Source organism: Drosophila albomicans, chromosome 4 (assembly GCF_009650485.2).
Source record: "Drosophila albomicans strain 15112-1751.03 chromosome 4, ASM965048v2, whole genome shotgun sequence".
NCBI lineage: Eukaryota > Metazoa > Arthropoda > Insecta > Diptera > Drosophilidae > Drosophila > Drosophila albomicans.
This window is the reverse complement of record NC_047630.2, coordinates 282,366-300,056: the sequence shown is the minus strand read 5'-3', so window position 1 is coordinate 300,056 and position 17,691 is coordinate 282,366. Positions and strand designations below refer to the sequence as shown.

Here is a 17,691-nt window from a genome sequence, read left to right as displayed (position 1 = left end):
ATGTTCCAATCGAAGGTATTATTTTGAATGTGTTTTTAGTATTTTAGAAAAATATAAACGGTATCACAGAAGAGGTACTTTAATACCCGATACTGATTATTGATATTTATAAAAAAAAAACTGTTGGAGTCCTGCTACATATTCCGTATGTACGTTATAACTGGATAAATTCAATTGTGTACTTTGCAGATTTTTTTTTGTTATTTATTAACAATTAATTAATATTAAATTAACAGACAACAGTTTTCCAATGAGCCGTGCTATTATATATAACATACATTATAATAGCTACATGAATTGTTTTTCGTCTTGAGCGCAGTTCCCAGATGCGTAAAATCGTTTTTTTCCGAGCAACTCCATAGCGTTTTCATAGTGTTACATCTTTATCCACATTTTTGTATACCCGCAACCCATAGGGTAGAAGGGTATTATAACTTTGTGCCGGCAGGAAATGTATCCAACAGGTAGAAGGAGGCTTCTCCGACCCTATAAGGTATATATATTCTTGATCAGCATCAACAGCCCAGACGATGTAGCCATGTCCGTCTGTATAAACAGCTAGACCGCAGAGACTATAGCACTTGTTATGTTTGCACGTAGATAAAGTTTATTTTAAATTTGTCCACGCTCACTTTCGCCCTCGCAAATTGACAAAACTCGAATAACAAGCGTAATTTTAATGCTATATCGTATCGGCTGTTTCAATAATAAGTGCTAGGTAATGAATGCTATTTTATCTGGTGGCCATACATTTTTTAGTGATTTTGTTGTCAACATTTTCTATTATAGAAAATTTATGAAAAATTCGACAATGGTTTTTAATATGTCGAGGTAGTGTGGCGAATATTTCGGCAATCAGCTGATTATTGCATTTTTAAATTTTTTAGCTCACAATTATTTGAAATTGTTTGCCATTCTTTCAAATGCAAAAAAATAGAGGAAAGGTTAAGAGAAAATAGCCGAACTGATCAAATTCACCACATTGATCTTTCCAAAACGAGTTCTTTAATATAATAAAAAACACAAATAAATATAGTCAACTAATAAATAAGATGTTAAATAAGGTATATAGACCAAAATACTTTTTAAATGCACCCAGTGTCGCATTGTTTAATAAATCGCTAATTTTCCGTTGATTTTATTTTACGTATGATATTGTTCTTTCTACATCCGTTTGTCTAAAAAACAGATGGTTGAATCGCATTATTCATGTTTTAGAGTTTAGGTTTAAGTAGGGTATCACCACTAACCATAAATACATACATATATAGATACTTTAACTCCTGAAGCAATACGTATCATTCGTCGAATGCTGCAATTAGAACCGAATTCGAACGCTGCACGCAACGTTCAGTCGTATGAGAGTTTTAAATAGTGTGTGCAAAAAAGAATTACGGCTTCATTAATTTAAAATTATAATTTAAAAACCAAATATGTATATGTACTTATTTTCGATCCGGAATCGGACTCGCACACCACTTGCAAACTATCAGCAGAGCCAACGCAGACCTTATTCAGGCGCCATTTAACTGCAAACATCTAAGACTCGACCAATTGCTGTCGTCTTCATCGTCGAGACTTGCGATGCAACTGCACGTTGCAAAACTTCACATGCATACACGTACCAATATAGATTGGCGAGCATGTATTGTAGATACATACACACATACATACAAACGAAAGCACAGCGCAAAAAATACGCTCGTGCTCATCGTTCCGCATTCGATCTACGAATGAACTGATTGTGTGACACGCTGCGCGCTGCGTTAGAACTTCGAATTTCGAAATGAGCCAAAGAGACTCTGCGGTTTTAATCGCAGCGTTCGGATCTTCTGGGGTCGCAATAATGGGGATGCGAATGATATGTTTTTGCTTCAAGACATGAAGTATCTATGTATGTATTATATGGTTAGAGCTTACGCATTTAATTATTTCAAAATGTAGCTTATTATTTAGCATAAACTGATTTCTAATGGTTCATAAAAATTATAGTATTACTGATTAAAGGTTGCTGACTTCTACATTAATATTTATACATAAGTTCTAATTGCGCACTAAAAATTAAGGAGGTTATATGTTTTAACATGAGATATTTCTTGCAAATGCTAATACATATACCATCTCAATTTGAATGAAGTTGAAAAAAGTAATGTGCATGAAACTACTCCCATCTATTAAATTTAAATTTTAAAAAATGAGATTATGACTATATATATTTATCTATTATTTTTATTCAATACGAACTATTCATAGGAGAATGGGTAACGCCTGAGCAGGCTGAACTTGCTCACAATTTTCTATACTCAGGAGGTAATTTATATTTCTGGAATTTTTATTATTAAATACAAATACAGCATGAAACTACTTATAGATGTTATTAGTTTTCAGATATGCATGTAGAATATGTACTTGATTAAATTTCAGATATCACATTTTACTGAAAACAAATATTTACCAAATTTCATAATTACATAATTAATTTAAATATAAAGCTTTTCGTCCTGACTGGCACAGTATTTTATTGAGAAGACTTTACTTAATTTAGGACTTACCTTGACTTTTAATTTTGTTTTTGCAATATAGTAGGTATTTGCTACGAAAAAACAAAACTTTTTTGGAATTAGAATAAAGTTAATAAAACCAATCAAAGACCTTAAATTATGTGTAAACATTTCATACAACAACATTTGTCATTCATTATGAGGGATGGTAAGAATTTAGGAATTTGAAAAATTACAGCCCTATTGATTTCAAATATTATTAAAAACGTTGTGTAGAAATAGCATACAGGGTAAACTAATCAGTTATATCAAACTTGTAAAAAGTATAAAAACAAAAATAAATGTCGATATTTCTTATCGGTGCAACCTCAACACCCATTTTAGCAAAGCTTACATATTAGTTTGTTCTTTGTACAAAAATATTAATAACATGTATTCAATATTCCTTGTGGATATAATTGATTAAATTCACAATAATTATATGTGCATCTTATCTCTATCCTTTTTCCATCAAATTGAATGGTTACACAATTTCTATGTACTTTACCAAATATTAATATTACCAAATCATACATATCTCACTGAAATATTGATTATTTCCACAGATCGTAAGTACATTGAACAGCCCATCAAGCCATCCCCAGCACCAATTATCACAAACCGTCAATTTACATCATCAACCAGTAATGCGCAGACGGCGAGAACCAGCTTAACTTCTGATGGCAAGGTTGGTTTTTTGTAAAGATAAAACAAATATGTAAATGATTCGATTATTTCATAAATAACAGACTGTCATCAGCACAAACAGTAGTTCCTCAACAACTCAGAATAGCATTTCAAGTAAGAAGAAATATGCAGCCAATTCCTTACAAGCGCCAGGCAGCCCATCTAGATCTCGAAGTGCCACCAAAGAGCTAATACGTAAGTATAGTCACTAATCGAAATAGTGCAATGCAAGACATAACTTTGCAAGACAAGTGAGTTCAAAATGTGTATCAGGAAAAGTGTGTGTATATAAAAAAAGTTAGATATGAAGACCATCAAAGACATACCAGAAGAAAAAGTTGGCGAAGTCTTAAACTCTCCTATCAGCAATATACTAATTTTTCTAATCGATTTTTGACTTGTGATGGGAAAGATGGAGACTTCACTTCCTTTACTTATTATTATTTATATCTGCAACTGAAGAAATGTGAAAGAATATGTACTTTTTCGATCACTCTTTTCAAATAAACAATAATTTTGTAATCTAAAATAATTCGCTAGTCATGCCTAAACTAACATTGTGCATTTTTTACAAATTTTAGCTTTTGAGCAAATACTGACGGACTGATATACAAAAATAATAAACCGAAAAAATACTAAATTACACTGAAGGATATATGTGGTATATCGATATTATGTGGAAAATATATCTTCGTGTATAAAATACCAAAGACATTAAGTCCCGACATCAGCAGCACTTTTTTTAACATACTTTAAATTAATTTATGAATCTATATTCTATATTCTTCTATATTAAAAAAGTTCCTCCGGATGACTCGTTAATGTGCAAGCCGGAGTTTACAAAGCCTCTTTTTGATTTGACTGTACACGATGGCGATGAATTAGTATTAAGTTGCCATGTAAAAGGCGATCCAGAACCACAAATCACATGGTCCAAGAACGGCAAGACTATATCTTCCTCGGAAATAATGGACTTAAAGTATAAGAATGGTATTGCCACTCTTACCATTCATGAAATTTTTCCGGAAGATGAAGGCATTTTCACATGCACTGCAACAAATTCAATCAGTGCTGTCGAAACCAAATGCAAACTAAGCGTTAAACGTAAGTGATTGTTATTAAATAATAATAATGTTATTAACATAAATCACACAATATACAAGAAGTAGAAAGTTAAAAAATCAAAAATCAATATGTACATAAATAATACAACAATTTATGAACTTTCATTTATTATATAAACAATGAATAATTTATTATATAAATAATGAATGAACATACTATTAATTTGCATAGTTTTTTGATAAAAAAAATAATTTTTGTAAATAGAAGGTTATTTAATCATAATTTCAAGCAGAATGAAATCAATTATCAATCGAAATTTTTTTTTCCAGCTTCCAAACATTAGTAGTATATTAAATAACTGGACCCAAATATATCTATACATAAGTGTTACTTATTTCCTACATCACTAAATGTACTTTTACACGACTTAATCCGAGTTATAAGTAGTAGAACACTTGTTTTATTCCAGATAAAACCAATATTCAATACTTGTAACTATAAATTTATGTTAATTAAAGGAGCAGCTCTGTACATCGGGAACTGTCCCTATATATAGATCGTCATAGATAGCAGCACCTTTCCTTTTTTGAGTTTATTTATCATTATTATTAATAAGATTACTTTTCGTGGACATTTTCAGTTTTGGACAAAGTGTCGAGCAACCGTAAGGTACCGGTTGGAAGCGATAAACAACCCAAAATTGTAAGCCATTTGGAATCAAGATTTGTTAAAGATGGAGATGCAGTTACTCTGGCTTGTCGTATTATTGGCGCCAAACATTTTGACGTAGTATGGCTGCATAATAATAAGGAAATCAAACCCAGCAAGGATTTCCAATACACGAATGAGGCGAATATCTATCGCTTGCAGATCGCAGAAATATTTCCAGAGGATGGTGGTACTTACACATGTGAGGCGTTTAACGATGCTGGAGAAACTTTCAGCACATGTACCATAAATGTCGTCGTACCTGGTGACGAACCGAAGTCGCCAACTTTTATCAAATTTCCTATTTCTGTTTCTTTAACGGAAGGAGAGAAAGCTAATTTTGAATGTGAGCTCGACAGCGATCTGTCCAATCTGTCTTGGATGAAAGATGGCAAGCCTATTGATGAGTCGCATTCGAGATACTCATTCACCAAGGACAACAATCGTTATACGTTTACAATCATCAAATGCACATTAGATGATGTTGGCCAATATCAGACGAAGGCAATGGCTACGAAGGGTGAAAGCCTGTGTGCATTTTCGCTTAATGTGCAGAGCCCTGATACCTAAAGCACATGCAACTATTTAGACTGCTCATTATTTACTAAACATATCTCATCTAAATTTGAAACAAAATTAAATATCAAAAATCAATTATCAAAATGTAACCAACGATACAGATATTCTCTATCCTTCATTAGTGATTATAACTACAACCTCAATTACATTTGGACTGACAATAATACGAAGATCACCTATTATTTATAGAGATAAAAACAAAAATGTTTTGCTAATATTTAAATAATAGTAACATTTAGGCGAAATGTAATTTCATATTTTATTGTATGATGTATTCTATGTACATTAATTGACAATTGACCATTCTACGAAAATTCTATAGCGGTCCAATCAAACTGTCGTTCGATCTGTGGCACTTATGCTGGCATCCTCACTTAAAATCTTCACTGCATAAGTTTCACATTTTAGTTCGCCATGATTTTTTTCTGCTATTTTCATATAATATTATTGCGATTAATTGAACCAAAAATAGATTACAATAAATCTGAAATATCGAAAATCGAAAAAATAAACGAATTGCAAATTTACAAACTGGTTGTTATTTCAATGATTTAGCATCTAACTGCAGGCTGTTGTTCTTGCTAAAAAAAAAAAATTAATCTGGTTCCTCTTAACCCATGCTAGCAGGCCCTGCACATACTACCGAGATCATCGCTGACAAATCTCTCACTTAAGCGACAATTGCTTTAAGCAGCTCGGACTCTAAGATTGAAAAGAATACTAGTTTTTCAAAAACTTGATGATATTGAGAAGAGCAAGAAAGAGAGAACATATATATGTTGATCTACAAGAACCATTACCACCAATGAGCCAGTATGAAAAGAATGTAACCGAACACTTCACGAATATGTGGAACTCATCGACAAAAGTGGGAAACGCATTAGGACTATATGTACTTACCTCAATGTTTTAGAATAATATTGCCATGTTTTGAATGACAAGTGAGAAGCGGAGAAATACTGAAAATATCAATTAACACCGGATCTAATAGAAATTATATTCAACTCAAATAGGCCGCAAGTCCGTTCACATACATACATTTAAAACCGTCACCAATATCTCGCCAATAAAGCAGTCCACCAATAACTCATAACATTATTCTTTTAGCAATCCAAAGTTAAATTCTTCCTATTAGTAGCACTGATAACCTTCGGTGCAATTTAATATTCTAATTGTTATTAATTAATTGATACTCTAATCTATCTCTTTCAATGACGCAAGAGTTTACACCAAAACTGCAACCCGCGAACAGCTGATTAGGGGTGAAAAAGTAAACGAATTCAAACAGGAAGAAGAAGCGTAGCAAAGGCAATAGAAAAAAATCAACTGAAAACAAGTGAGAAAGCTACAGTCGAGTGTGCTCGACTGTGAGGTACCCGCTACCCATTTTGAATATATATATATACTTTATAAGGCTGGAGATGCTTCCTTCTACCTGTTTCCTGCCGGCACAAAGTTATAATACCCTTATAATACCCTATGGCTAGTGGGTATAATTAAGCTTGGTTTGCGGGGGTGGAAGTGGGCATGGCAAAAATTTGAAACAAACTTGAATACGTACAAACAACAAATTCTGTCGAAAAATAATTATAGCTCTATCTATTGTGAACGGACAAAGTTAAAATACCCTTATACTCTATGGGTAGCGGGTATAAAATCAGATATTTGGCAAACCAAATTCTAGACAATCAAAACAGAATGATTTAAAAAAGAAAGTAAATGATAAAAGACACGCAGCAGCTGTAAAGGGAGGAAGAAAAAAAAATGATTAGAAGTTCGAATATAAAATTCCCAAAATTCATGAAAAGGGAACTTTCTGTCCCATTTCTCCGTATTTATAAAAATATTTTCAATAATAATGAATTAACCTATGTATATCGGAAATGGTCCAGTCATGAGAATGTGTACAATTGTGACGAATCCGTCCATTCTTTTACAAAGAAATGCTTTATACCAATGAATTTCTCATTAATGGATTAGGGAAATTATTAATTAGATTATATTCCTAATACGCCTACAAAAAAAAGGAACTCTTGACACATCACAAGCGATTTAAGAAGTTACATCTTAAACACATTAACATTTCCTTTAATAATCCTTTATTTTAAAAATAGAACAGTGAATTGGATAGGATCAGCATGGAAATTGTTCGCAGGGAATCCAGATCAAAAAGATTTCGCTTTTATACAATACAGCCTAATCTACAAAATTTCTAATAATAATCCAAATAATCAGAATAAACAATTTAACATCAGTCTCAAGCATGCTAAAGACCACATCCAGGCATTCGAGAAAATCGACAACAGCTCAATATTATTAAACAACACAACCAGTCAACTTAAAGGCACTTAACATATCTTACATATTTCTGGAAAGATTTTATCTAAACAAATAATTAGGAAATTATTAATTTACTTGTGGGAAAATTAACTAATCAATTTACAAAACACAAACGAGTGGCATAAACATCTACTAGTCAAGGTTTATACTGTCAAGCGAATATGGAAACCAACTGACAATTTGTCAATTCAGCAAAAGTAAAGCGCACCAGCCTATGCCACCAAGATCAGAACAAGACCTAGCTAAGCTAGCTTAGGGTAAACCCTAATTTTATAAATATTCATTCAAATAAAAGCACGTCGTTTCCCTGAACTTTATTGAACTTGCCAAAGCTTAAAAAGGGTGTGGGCGGGTTTTTTGAGGTGAAAACTCAATTGGCGCAAGTGTCAGATGACCTTGATACAGGTGGAGCATTTGATCAAGCTTAATCTTGCTATTGATGGATGGATGAGTTTTTCGCAGAGTATTTCATATTTCAAAAATATTTCTTATATCAAAAATTAAATAAAAAGTATTACAGAAAGTATTGATAGTATCCAATTATGCAACAGAATTAACATATATCTTATTTATTTACATTTCATTTACATTTAAATTTTGTATCTATAGGTAAACTATAGTGATTTACATAAAATAAAGATATGACAAATATTTTAACGAGAGAATTTAACAAAATGTAATTTCATGTTCATTTTTAAAAACAAATTTTATTGTGAAAAATATTTATAAGACTATTTTCTTTTGCATATTAATAAACAAAAACAAATTTTAATTTGATTAATTTATGAATTTTAACCAATCTAAACAAAATAAAATTATAGTAGTAGAATATCTGTCGCCCATTGTGAGTTTAAGTAATATCTAATGTTAATAGTAAAAAATACATAAATTTTTCATATATCAAATTGATTTATAAATAAAATGGAAACTGCTTATTCAAGCACAACATATGGCAAAACTATTAATGGTTCATCATTATAAGACTGCAACTGTAGAACTTCATGCCATTCCTTAAACTGCTGTATTTGGAAGATACTCGAATCATCTTTCATAATAGCTCGAATACCATTTTTATATTCAATATGTGGTTGAACCCTATGATTTGAATTATTATAACTTGTTTGAAATTTTGGGGAATCATTATTTGATGATCCTTTTAGTACATCACTACTAATGGGCATAGTAAGAGAATCTAAGTTACTTGGTTCAATTAAACTTATGTTATTGCTATTATAGCATATACTATTAACATCATCACAATTCTTAATTTCCAGTCGTTTGACATCTTCAATATCATTACCATAAATTGAATTGAATGATAGCAGCATTCCATTGTTTTTTAAGGGTGATTTACTTTTAATTATATTGAGTTTTGTACTATCATCATCATGTTGATTGAAGTACAAAAGCTCATCCTTAACTGATTCATCACTAGAAGATGAGCAAGACTCTACTTCATCTTCATGGCCAGATTTTTCAGATATTAAATTACTTTTAGATGCCGCATAAGTGGAATCAGTCTCAACCTTTATCTCAACATTTTTTGTTAAAACAGTATTAATTTTTTTCGCTTCCGCTTGCTCAGGCTCGCTTTCTTCGTCATAATTTGAACTGCTGCTACTATAATTCATTATACGCTCTTTTTTTCCAATATTATCTTCTCTATATAATTCATTAGAGAAGAACAATTTTCGGTGCGGTTTAACTTTTGCTTGGATTGATCGTGTTCTATTATTATTATTGAATAAATGTTTAAGTTCTAAATCTATGGTATCCTCCTTTCGGTTAATTTGGTGCTTTCGAGAACGACGATAATGATAAGGTCGACATTGACATCGATTGCGACAAAACTTTTGAAGGCATGCGTGTGGTATATTTGAAACTCTCCTAGTGTTATATTCACTTGTTTCATTGGTGCGGCATGAAGGCGGTTGTACGGAGAACTTATGAAAATCTTGTTGAGAATATAGCATTTCAGATACCACATTATTTTTATTGTTAATGATGTTCAAATGGTCTATTTCAACGTCAGAAGCAGCGACTCCTACGTTAAAATTGACATTAATAGGCGAAGTGGTTGACGTTGAACTTGCAGGGGAATTCATTTTGTTGGGAGTTTTTTTTATTGTCAATACGATGTGATTGTGATTATTACTACCACTCATCATAGGCTTTTGAACGATTGCATACTCTTCATTGCTATTCTTATCATCGTTTTCACTTCCCAAATTGCCATCATCCTCATACACAGGAATGCTATCAACTGATGAATGACTTTGAGTAGTGTAAGCTTCATGTTCATCCAAATCGTTAAAACTGGGATCTGAACTTTTTTGATGAGTGTTTCTAGAGCCAGTGGAAATGTGTTCACCTGGTTCTTCACTGCTATTGTTGTTTCTACTTCTGCTTGGCAATGATATCTCTCGCTGAGCGGTAACATTCCCATTCACTGCAATTTTAATTCGTTTTATGAGGGGTTCATTAATATTATCTTCATTTTCATTTTTAATTGTATTAGTTGCTGACAATAGTTTGAATGATTTTCTACGTTTTTTTCGATTTCTTTCGACAAGATCACGTTCAATTTTATATGAAGTTGTCTGTTGATTGCATAAACTTATTCCATCAGCTTTCCAAGCGGATTCTTGGTTATTGGCGAACTTAAGTAGATCGCAACTGAGAACTGTGCTGTTATTATTACTAGATTTAATGACATTTCCTCCGGCAGAGCACTGATTTTTGTTTTGGTCGACATCAATATCTACTTTCAAGGGCATAGAACTATCTTTAATCATCTCCAAATTTTCTATGCTTACGCTTAACGATGATTTAATTCCACCATGCTTTGCCCGTTTTGCGGCCAGTCGACAAGATGGTAAGCACTTTGCAATACCCAAAAATGGTGGTATTATGCGAAAATTTCGAAATTTTCTTGTAAAATTCTTATTGAATTGCAAGGAACTTAATTCTTTTGGGATGCGCTCATCATATGTTAATGATCCATACTTGGGAACAACATCTGTACCGTCTTTTACTGAATACGAGTTGTATTGTTGTTGAAACACTTCTGATATATTCGATCTTAAGATTGACGGCGACAAGTTATTCTCAATAATATTCCAATTACCATTAATATTTGGAACGTAAAAATTGTGTAAAGCGTTAATGTGGAAGTTCGCAACTTGGTTTGTTTGTATCATGAACCGCTGTTTTGCAACACAGTTTGGGTTCTCAATAACAGTGAAGATCGAAAGTGTTTCTACGACCTTTTCACCATTTTTATTATTATCGTGATCATTATCAAAATTATTACCAGCATTTTGTGCGAGACTAGTTGCGCAGAGTAATCTAACATGTTGAACGTTATTATTATCATTATAGGCCGTATCACTTTGTTGTTGTACGTTTTTGGTCGGTTCGACTTTTAAGACGTTTTTCATCATTGAGTGTAACGGATCGTACTCCTCGTCGAAATCTAAATCAAATATTGATTTGATGGGTTTCGGCGGTATCAAGTTTGGAGCTTCTTCGATTCTGTCATTGGGTTTAACCGTTAGACTATCAAAAGCATTTTTTTGACATGTTTTGAAATGATCATCAATAGCTTCGTGCTCTTCTTCTTCAGAATTTAACAGACTTATTGACTGACTTTCGTTCACAAACTTTGTTTCTTCGTGAATTACACATGTGCAAGGAACTATTTGAGCCTGGTATAATTTTTCAGTTTCGTCAACACTTTGTGGCGTGCTTAATCCGTTAACCAGCTGCATTAATTCAATTGCCACGTCATTTGAATGATTGAATTTTGAGGTTACTATTGTATTATTAAATGATGATGGAGCTTGAATAAAGCTACTGATACTTTCCAGCGAAGTGCTTCTCTTAATTTCGACAGACTTGATGCTATCGTGTGATGGGTCCGATGTTATAGTATCACTATCTGTGTTTCCAACATCTAGAAAAAAAAACAAAATCTTATTTTTTCTGGTAGAAATTTATGTAGGATAAAAAAATGATTGTATCTATATATTATATCTATATATATAAAAGAAAGTCGTGTTATGTTAGACCACTTATAAATTAAGAACGTCAGAGCAGATTTGAGTGAAAATTGGTAGGGAGGTAACTTACAGCGCGAATTATACTTTGAGTCTTTTCGTAAAGAGTCAGAGAGACACTTATTTTCGGACAACGGTCGACAGTTATTTGCAAGCTCTGATCAAAATCATCGAAAAATTGACGCATTTTTATACCCATAACGTATCACAATTTTATGACAGCAAAATATGTGTGTAACGTACAGAAGAAAAATCCCTCCTTCGACCCCATAAAGTATATACATATGTATATTTTTGATCAGCGTCAACATTCGAAACGATATAGCCATGTCCGTATGTCCATATAAACATCTAAATCTCAAGGACTGTAAGAGATAGATTTAGATTTTTTGGGTTTGCAGATCAAGTAAGTTTACTTATTTAAAATTTTTGCCACGCACATTCCCCGACAATCAATAACAAGTAAGAAAGCTACAGTCGAGTGTACTCGACTGTGAGATACCCGCTACCCATTTTGAATAAAGGAAATATATTTTGCGGTATTTTTCTGAAAATATACCGAATGTATTGTAAAAATACTAAAAATGTCACATGGTATATTTGGTATATTGATATAGTACCGCATTCAAAATATACCATATACGGCACAATATACCAGATTGTCAGCCAAAGCAACTAAGACCCCTACTAAGTAATCGTTTTTGCCCATACAAAAGTATTTCTTTAATAACTTCGACAATTTTTATCTGATCGCAACCAAATTACGCTTGTTATTCGATTTTCTTTATTTGCGGGGGCGGAAGTAGGCGTGGCAAAAATTTGAAACAAATTTGATCTGCGTTCAGTTCAAACATAACAAATGCTGTCGAAAATTATAACTCTATCTCTTATAGTCTCTAAGATCTAGGTGTCCATACGGACAGACGGACATGGCTAGATCGTCTCGGCTGTTGACGCTGATCAAGAAAATGTATACTATAGGGTCGGAGATGCCTCATTTTACCTGTTGCATATATTTCATGCCGACAAAAAAGTTACAATACCCTTCTACCCTATGGGTAGCGGGACTAGTACGAGGGTAGGCTGATAAAAAGTCGGCCTTACAAAGAAAATACGTTCTTTTCTTTTTGCTTTTTTTTTTCAACATAATCCTTTTAGACGTATGCACTTGGACCACCGAGTTTCCCCAATACCTTCCATAAAATAGGATTTGTCCAGGTCCTCAAAATAGGCGTTTGTTTCACAGATTACCTGTTCACTTGACTGAAATTTCTTACCCCCAAGCCATTTTTTTAAGTTTGGAAATAAATAATAGTCACAGTGTGCTAAATCTGGAGAATAGGGTGGATGGGGTAGAATTTCGTAGTGCAATTCACACAATTTCGACATGGCGACAACGCTCTTGTGAGCGGGAGCATTGTTCTGGTGAAACAAAACATTTTTCTTCGCCTTGAGGCCTTTTTTTCTTCAGCTCCGAATCAAATCGTCCCAAGAGATTGGAATAGTATTCTCCCGTAATTGTTCTGCCTTTTTCCAGATAATCCACTTTCCAGATAATCCGTTTATTTTCCATTGTGAGCAATCGCGGCACCCATCTTGACGAAAGCCTACTCATGTGTAAAAATTCGTGTAAAATGTTTCCAACGCGTTCCCGAGAAATGTTTAGAGCATTTGCAATCTCTCGCAGCTCGATTCGGCGATCATCCAATAGCATTCCATGGACTTTATCCACAATTTCTGGTGTTGTCCCCTCTCTTGGACGACCCGGGCGATCGTCAAAAATGCTTGTCCGCCCGCGTTTAAATTCAGCAGTCCAATATTTAATTGTTAAAAACGATGGATCTGAATCCTTATAAACTTTGTCTAACTCCTGTCGTCCTATCGTCGTTGGATTTCTCTTTTAAAAACAGAAATCTTATGACAGCACGATATTCGATTTTATTCATGTTGACGACAATGCAAAAGTGAATGCGCTAAAAGTCCCGCCAAATTAACAAGTGTTGATAAAACACTAATCGAATAAAATATTTACGAATTTTTAAAAAAATGTTTTCTTTGTTAGGCCTACTTTTTATCTGCCCATCCTGGTAAAATATAGAGATATAATTTTCGAAAGCATTTGTAATGTTTGCACGCTAATCAAGTGTTTCAAATTTTTGCCACGCCTACTTCCGGCCCCGCAAATTGACAAAAATCGAATAACAAGCATAATTTTTAAAGCTATACAATAATGACTAGAGTTTTCGTGATTTCTGAAAATTTGGTTGCGATCAGATAAAAATTGTCAAAGTTATTAATGAAATACTTTTGTATAGGCAAAAACGCCTACTTACTAAGGGTCGTAGTTGCTTTGGCTGACAATCTGGTATGTTTTGCACTCTGTAGAATATACTGAGTGTAGTACCATACCAATATACCAAATATACATTTTAGTATATTTTTCGGAAATGTTATTATTTCAAATTTCGAACACAAACGTACTGTGGAAATATTTAAGTGTTTTTGAAAACACTGTAAAAAAGGGTCTGTGACACCTACAAGTGAAATTCGATTGGAAGCGTTTTCTGTGGCACCCCCTGAATATTTAGTTTTTATATAATCGATAGATTAAAGTATTTTGTATGTCAATATGAATAAGCGACCTTTATCGATATTGAACGAAATCTATTGCTTTAAAGATAACCATTGAGTCTTCAAATAGTGTCTCGTATTAAAAATATGCAATTTAAAATAATACAAAGATATCTTTGATAATATAAAGCTTACCTTCAATAAGATTTGAAAATTTAGATTCGATGCCACTTAAAGAAACATTTGCTGAATTAGTTTCCAATATATGAGGTGAATGCATTGATGTTTCTAAAAGCCGTAAATTAATGTCAGAATAATACACTTAAATATATATAATAAGACGATAACGAACCTGAGCAAGATGATGTTGGTCTAGGTATTAAAGATCGGGAGGATTCTCGATTTCGTTGGCTAGGATCATTTGAAATTTTGTTAGCAGTTACTGGAGAATATACCACATTTCGATTGTAAGAAAGCTTACGGCTCTGTATTTCATTAAAAAGCTCTTTTGTAGTCTTCACTTTCTTGACCCCACTTCCAAGAAAAATTTGTTGAGACAGACTAGATTCTTTGGCAATCAGTGAATCAACGCCTTTTGAACCTTTCTTTCGTCCACGCCTTTTTGGAACTTCAGTCGCAAGATTTTCATTACGCAAATCCGCCTTATGACTATCGTGTGACAGCAATTGCTCTGGCTTGTTTGGTTCAACAAATGATTTTAAGTGAATCTGTTGGCTTCGTTCTTCAAATGATGACAGCCGACTACACGAAGTGCTCGAGTCATTATTTACATAGTCTTCATATATTGTCTTTAAAATAGGTTGCTCCACTTCATTAATTTGACAATTAGTTTTTGGACCATTGTCATTGTCGTGATTTAAAGTAACATCCTGTTTCGCTGTCTTGAATCGGCCTGCAAATGTTAAATCGCATGTAGCGCGGCACTTTTTTTGCGAATTTGCAGACATGGAAATGGCATCTCCAGATAAAATCGAGCTCATCGAGCTATTTGACAGTGATAAAATTTCTAGATGACATGAATCAGAAAATAGAAGAGATTAAGAAATTCTTACATGAAATTTTGTAGACATACCTGAATCATTGGGAAACAGTTTTGTCGCCTTTTCGTCTTTAAAAGAAAGGTCATTAAAATCGCTTGATTTTTTAAAAGAATTTTTAGTTTTTTGTGAATACGTCTCATGTATTAATGAATAGTTTTGAACTTTTTCCTTACGCTTTTTATCTTTTTTTAGTTTTTTTGGCTTTGTGTAGTCTTGGGTAAGAAATGTCGAAAAAGATGAAGTCGTAAACTTTGGTTGAGTTGGCAATTGTCTACCGCAATCATTTTCATCGGAATCAGACTCAATATCTATGACAATCGAGCTCTCGTTAAGTTTATCAGCACCAGACCCAGCTGCTAAAGTTGAATTAGTCGAAAGTTCATTGATTAATGTTGTTGATTTTTGTTGATTTGAATTTAGCGGATTTTTCGTTAACTTGCAGGATTCTTCACTATCGGCAATACTTATATGCTGTATCAAGTTTGAAAAACTTGTTTGCTGTTGCAATGTGTCGTTTTCAAATTGAGGAGGATTAGATAAATCGATGTTAGGTAGTGTGGAGTCAGGCTGATTTGAATAGTACGGATGACCCGCACTTATATTGTTGTTATCACTTATGGTTGATTCCGTTATATTAATGACAGCAATAGGTTTCGTCGGTTGCGTATCACCGACAGTATGTTGAATGCCAACCATTTCCCGCCATTTTTTTAACAGCGATTTTGCTCGACGTGCCAGTTGGTCATTTTTAGTCCTGCGGCGCAGTTGATTGATGTATTTGGCCAATCTGGTGGCCTCCAGTTGATCCTTTGTAATTGTAGTTCCTTCCAGTGCACAGATAACGGATAGAACAGCTTCCATATTAACGACCTGTAAATATTGAAAACGATATAAATAAATAGAGTTCTCTTTAGGTATGATGTGGTATAAATTATCACTTACATCATAGTTTTGATCAAGTGCCTGTGATAGGTGTAAGGTCAGTTGTTGAATTTGGTTTTGGTTCATTTATATAGACAAATAACCAAGCCGGCCCGATCCAAGATCCAAGGGACGGCAAAGTTCACGTATGATATCTCAGTCAATTATGCATGCAGTGATGTTGCCGTAAGTTACTAAGTAAAAACATTTTTAACTTGAGTAAATAAATAGTAAATAGAATTAATGTGTACATGCACATATCTTAATGTTAAATGCTGGTCATTAAATTTACAATTTTTTTGTTTGCATACTTATGTACACACTGGTCCTCTCTACCACATACAAGATATACACAGCATATACATATGTATGACCACATTTTAATACTTCCAAGAAATATTCTCACATTAAATATACTTTTTTAGCCTGTTATGAAATGACCACATAATATGTACTCCATCACTGTATTAAATTTATATATTCATATTCTTTTAAAATTTGAAATACATATCATGTATACATGAATGCATACCTTATAAGGCACACACACATACATGAACATATTAAAAAATATTTTTGTAGCCACGGATCACAGTTTTTACTTACAACTACCTCCAGGGAGTAGCAATAGTTGCTAGCACTTTAAAAATAATATTTTTTCAGAAAAAAACCGTAACGATAATCTATATTTTATTAAGGCAATTCAACACACTCGACATTTTCTGATAAATGCGATAGTGATGGAAGAAATAACGATACATCGAGGACGGATGCATTGCAGAGTTGCACATCGATAACGATAAAAATGCTAATACTGAATAAATAGCTACCATGCGAAGTTTTCTTGTGTTTCCGCGTATTTCGACCAGGCGCATCTGTTGCTTGATGCGATTCAAGTGTTGACACCAACGACTCATCATTCAAACAACTGAGTGTCTGACCAGTGCTTTTTTTTGATGGTCAAAAGTTGGCAGCACTGGTCAGACACTCAGTTCAGTGACTGAAGTTCAGTCGCAGATCGAATGCGGAATGATTGGCACGAGCGTATTTCGTTGCGCTGTGATTTCGTTTGTATATATTCGTCTATATATCTACATAGTCAGGTATGTACTTACATAGCCAGGTTGTAAATTAATTTATAATCGATGCCTTATAATAAAT

At 33.3% G+C, this 17,691-nt stretch overlaps 2 protein-coding genes across 2 annotated transcripts in view; one reads left to right on the top strand and one right to left on the bottom strand.

Annotated features, from left to right (window-relative positions):
* LOC117573196 (twitchin) overlaps window positions 1-6,110 on the top strand; it is a 64,013-nt gene extending 57,903 nt beyond the window's left edge. Inside the window, 5 exon segments of the mRNA XM_052006302.1 lie at window positions 2,254-2,310; window positions 3,107-3,228; window positions 3,290-3,422; window positions 4,029-4,331; window positions 4,933-6,110. Of these exon segments, the coding sequence (XP_051862262.1) occupies window positions 2,254-2,310; window positions 3,107-3,228; window positions 3,290-3,422; window positions 4,029-4,331; window positions 4,933-5,570 (1,253 nt within the window). The 3' untranslated portion in view covers window positions 5,571-6,110.
* A 2,333-nt stretch (window positions 6,111-8,443) lies between these two features.
* On the bottom strand, window positions 8,444-17,269 carry LOC117573106 (mediator of RNA polymerase II transcription subunit 26). The gene is made up of 6 exons (XM_034256024.2): window positions 17,137-17,269; window positions 16,552-16,724; window positions 15,642-16,479; window positions 14,901-15,575; window positions 14,744-14,836; window positions 8,444-11,874 (listed from the first exon to the last, which is right to left on the bottom strand). The coding sequence occupies exons 2-6, from the start codon at window positions 16,615-16,617 to the stop codon at window positions 8,852-8,854; spliced, it is 4,695 nt and encodes a 1,564-aa protein (XP_034111915.1). The 5' UTR covers window positions 16,618-16,724; window positions 17,137-17,269; the 3' UTR covers window positions 8,444-8,851.
* Between the last annotated feature and the right edge of the window lie 422 nt (window positions 17,270-17,691).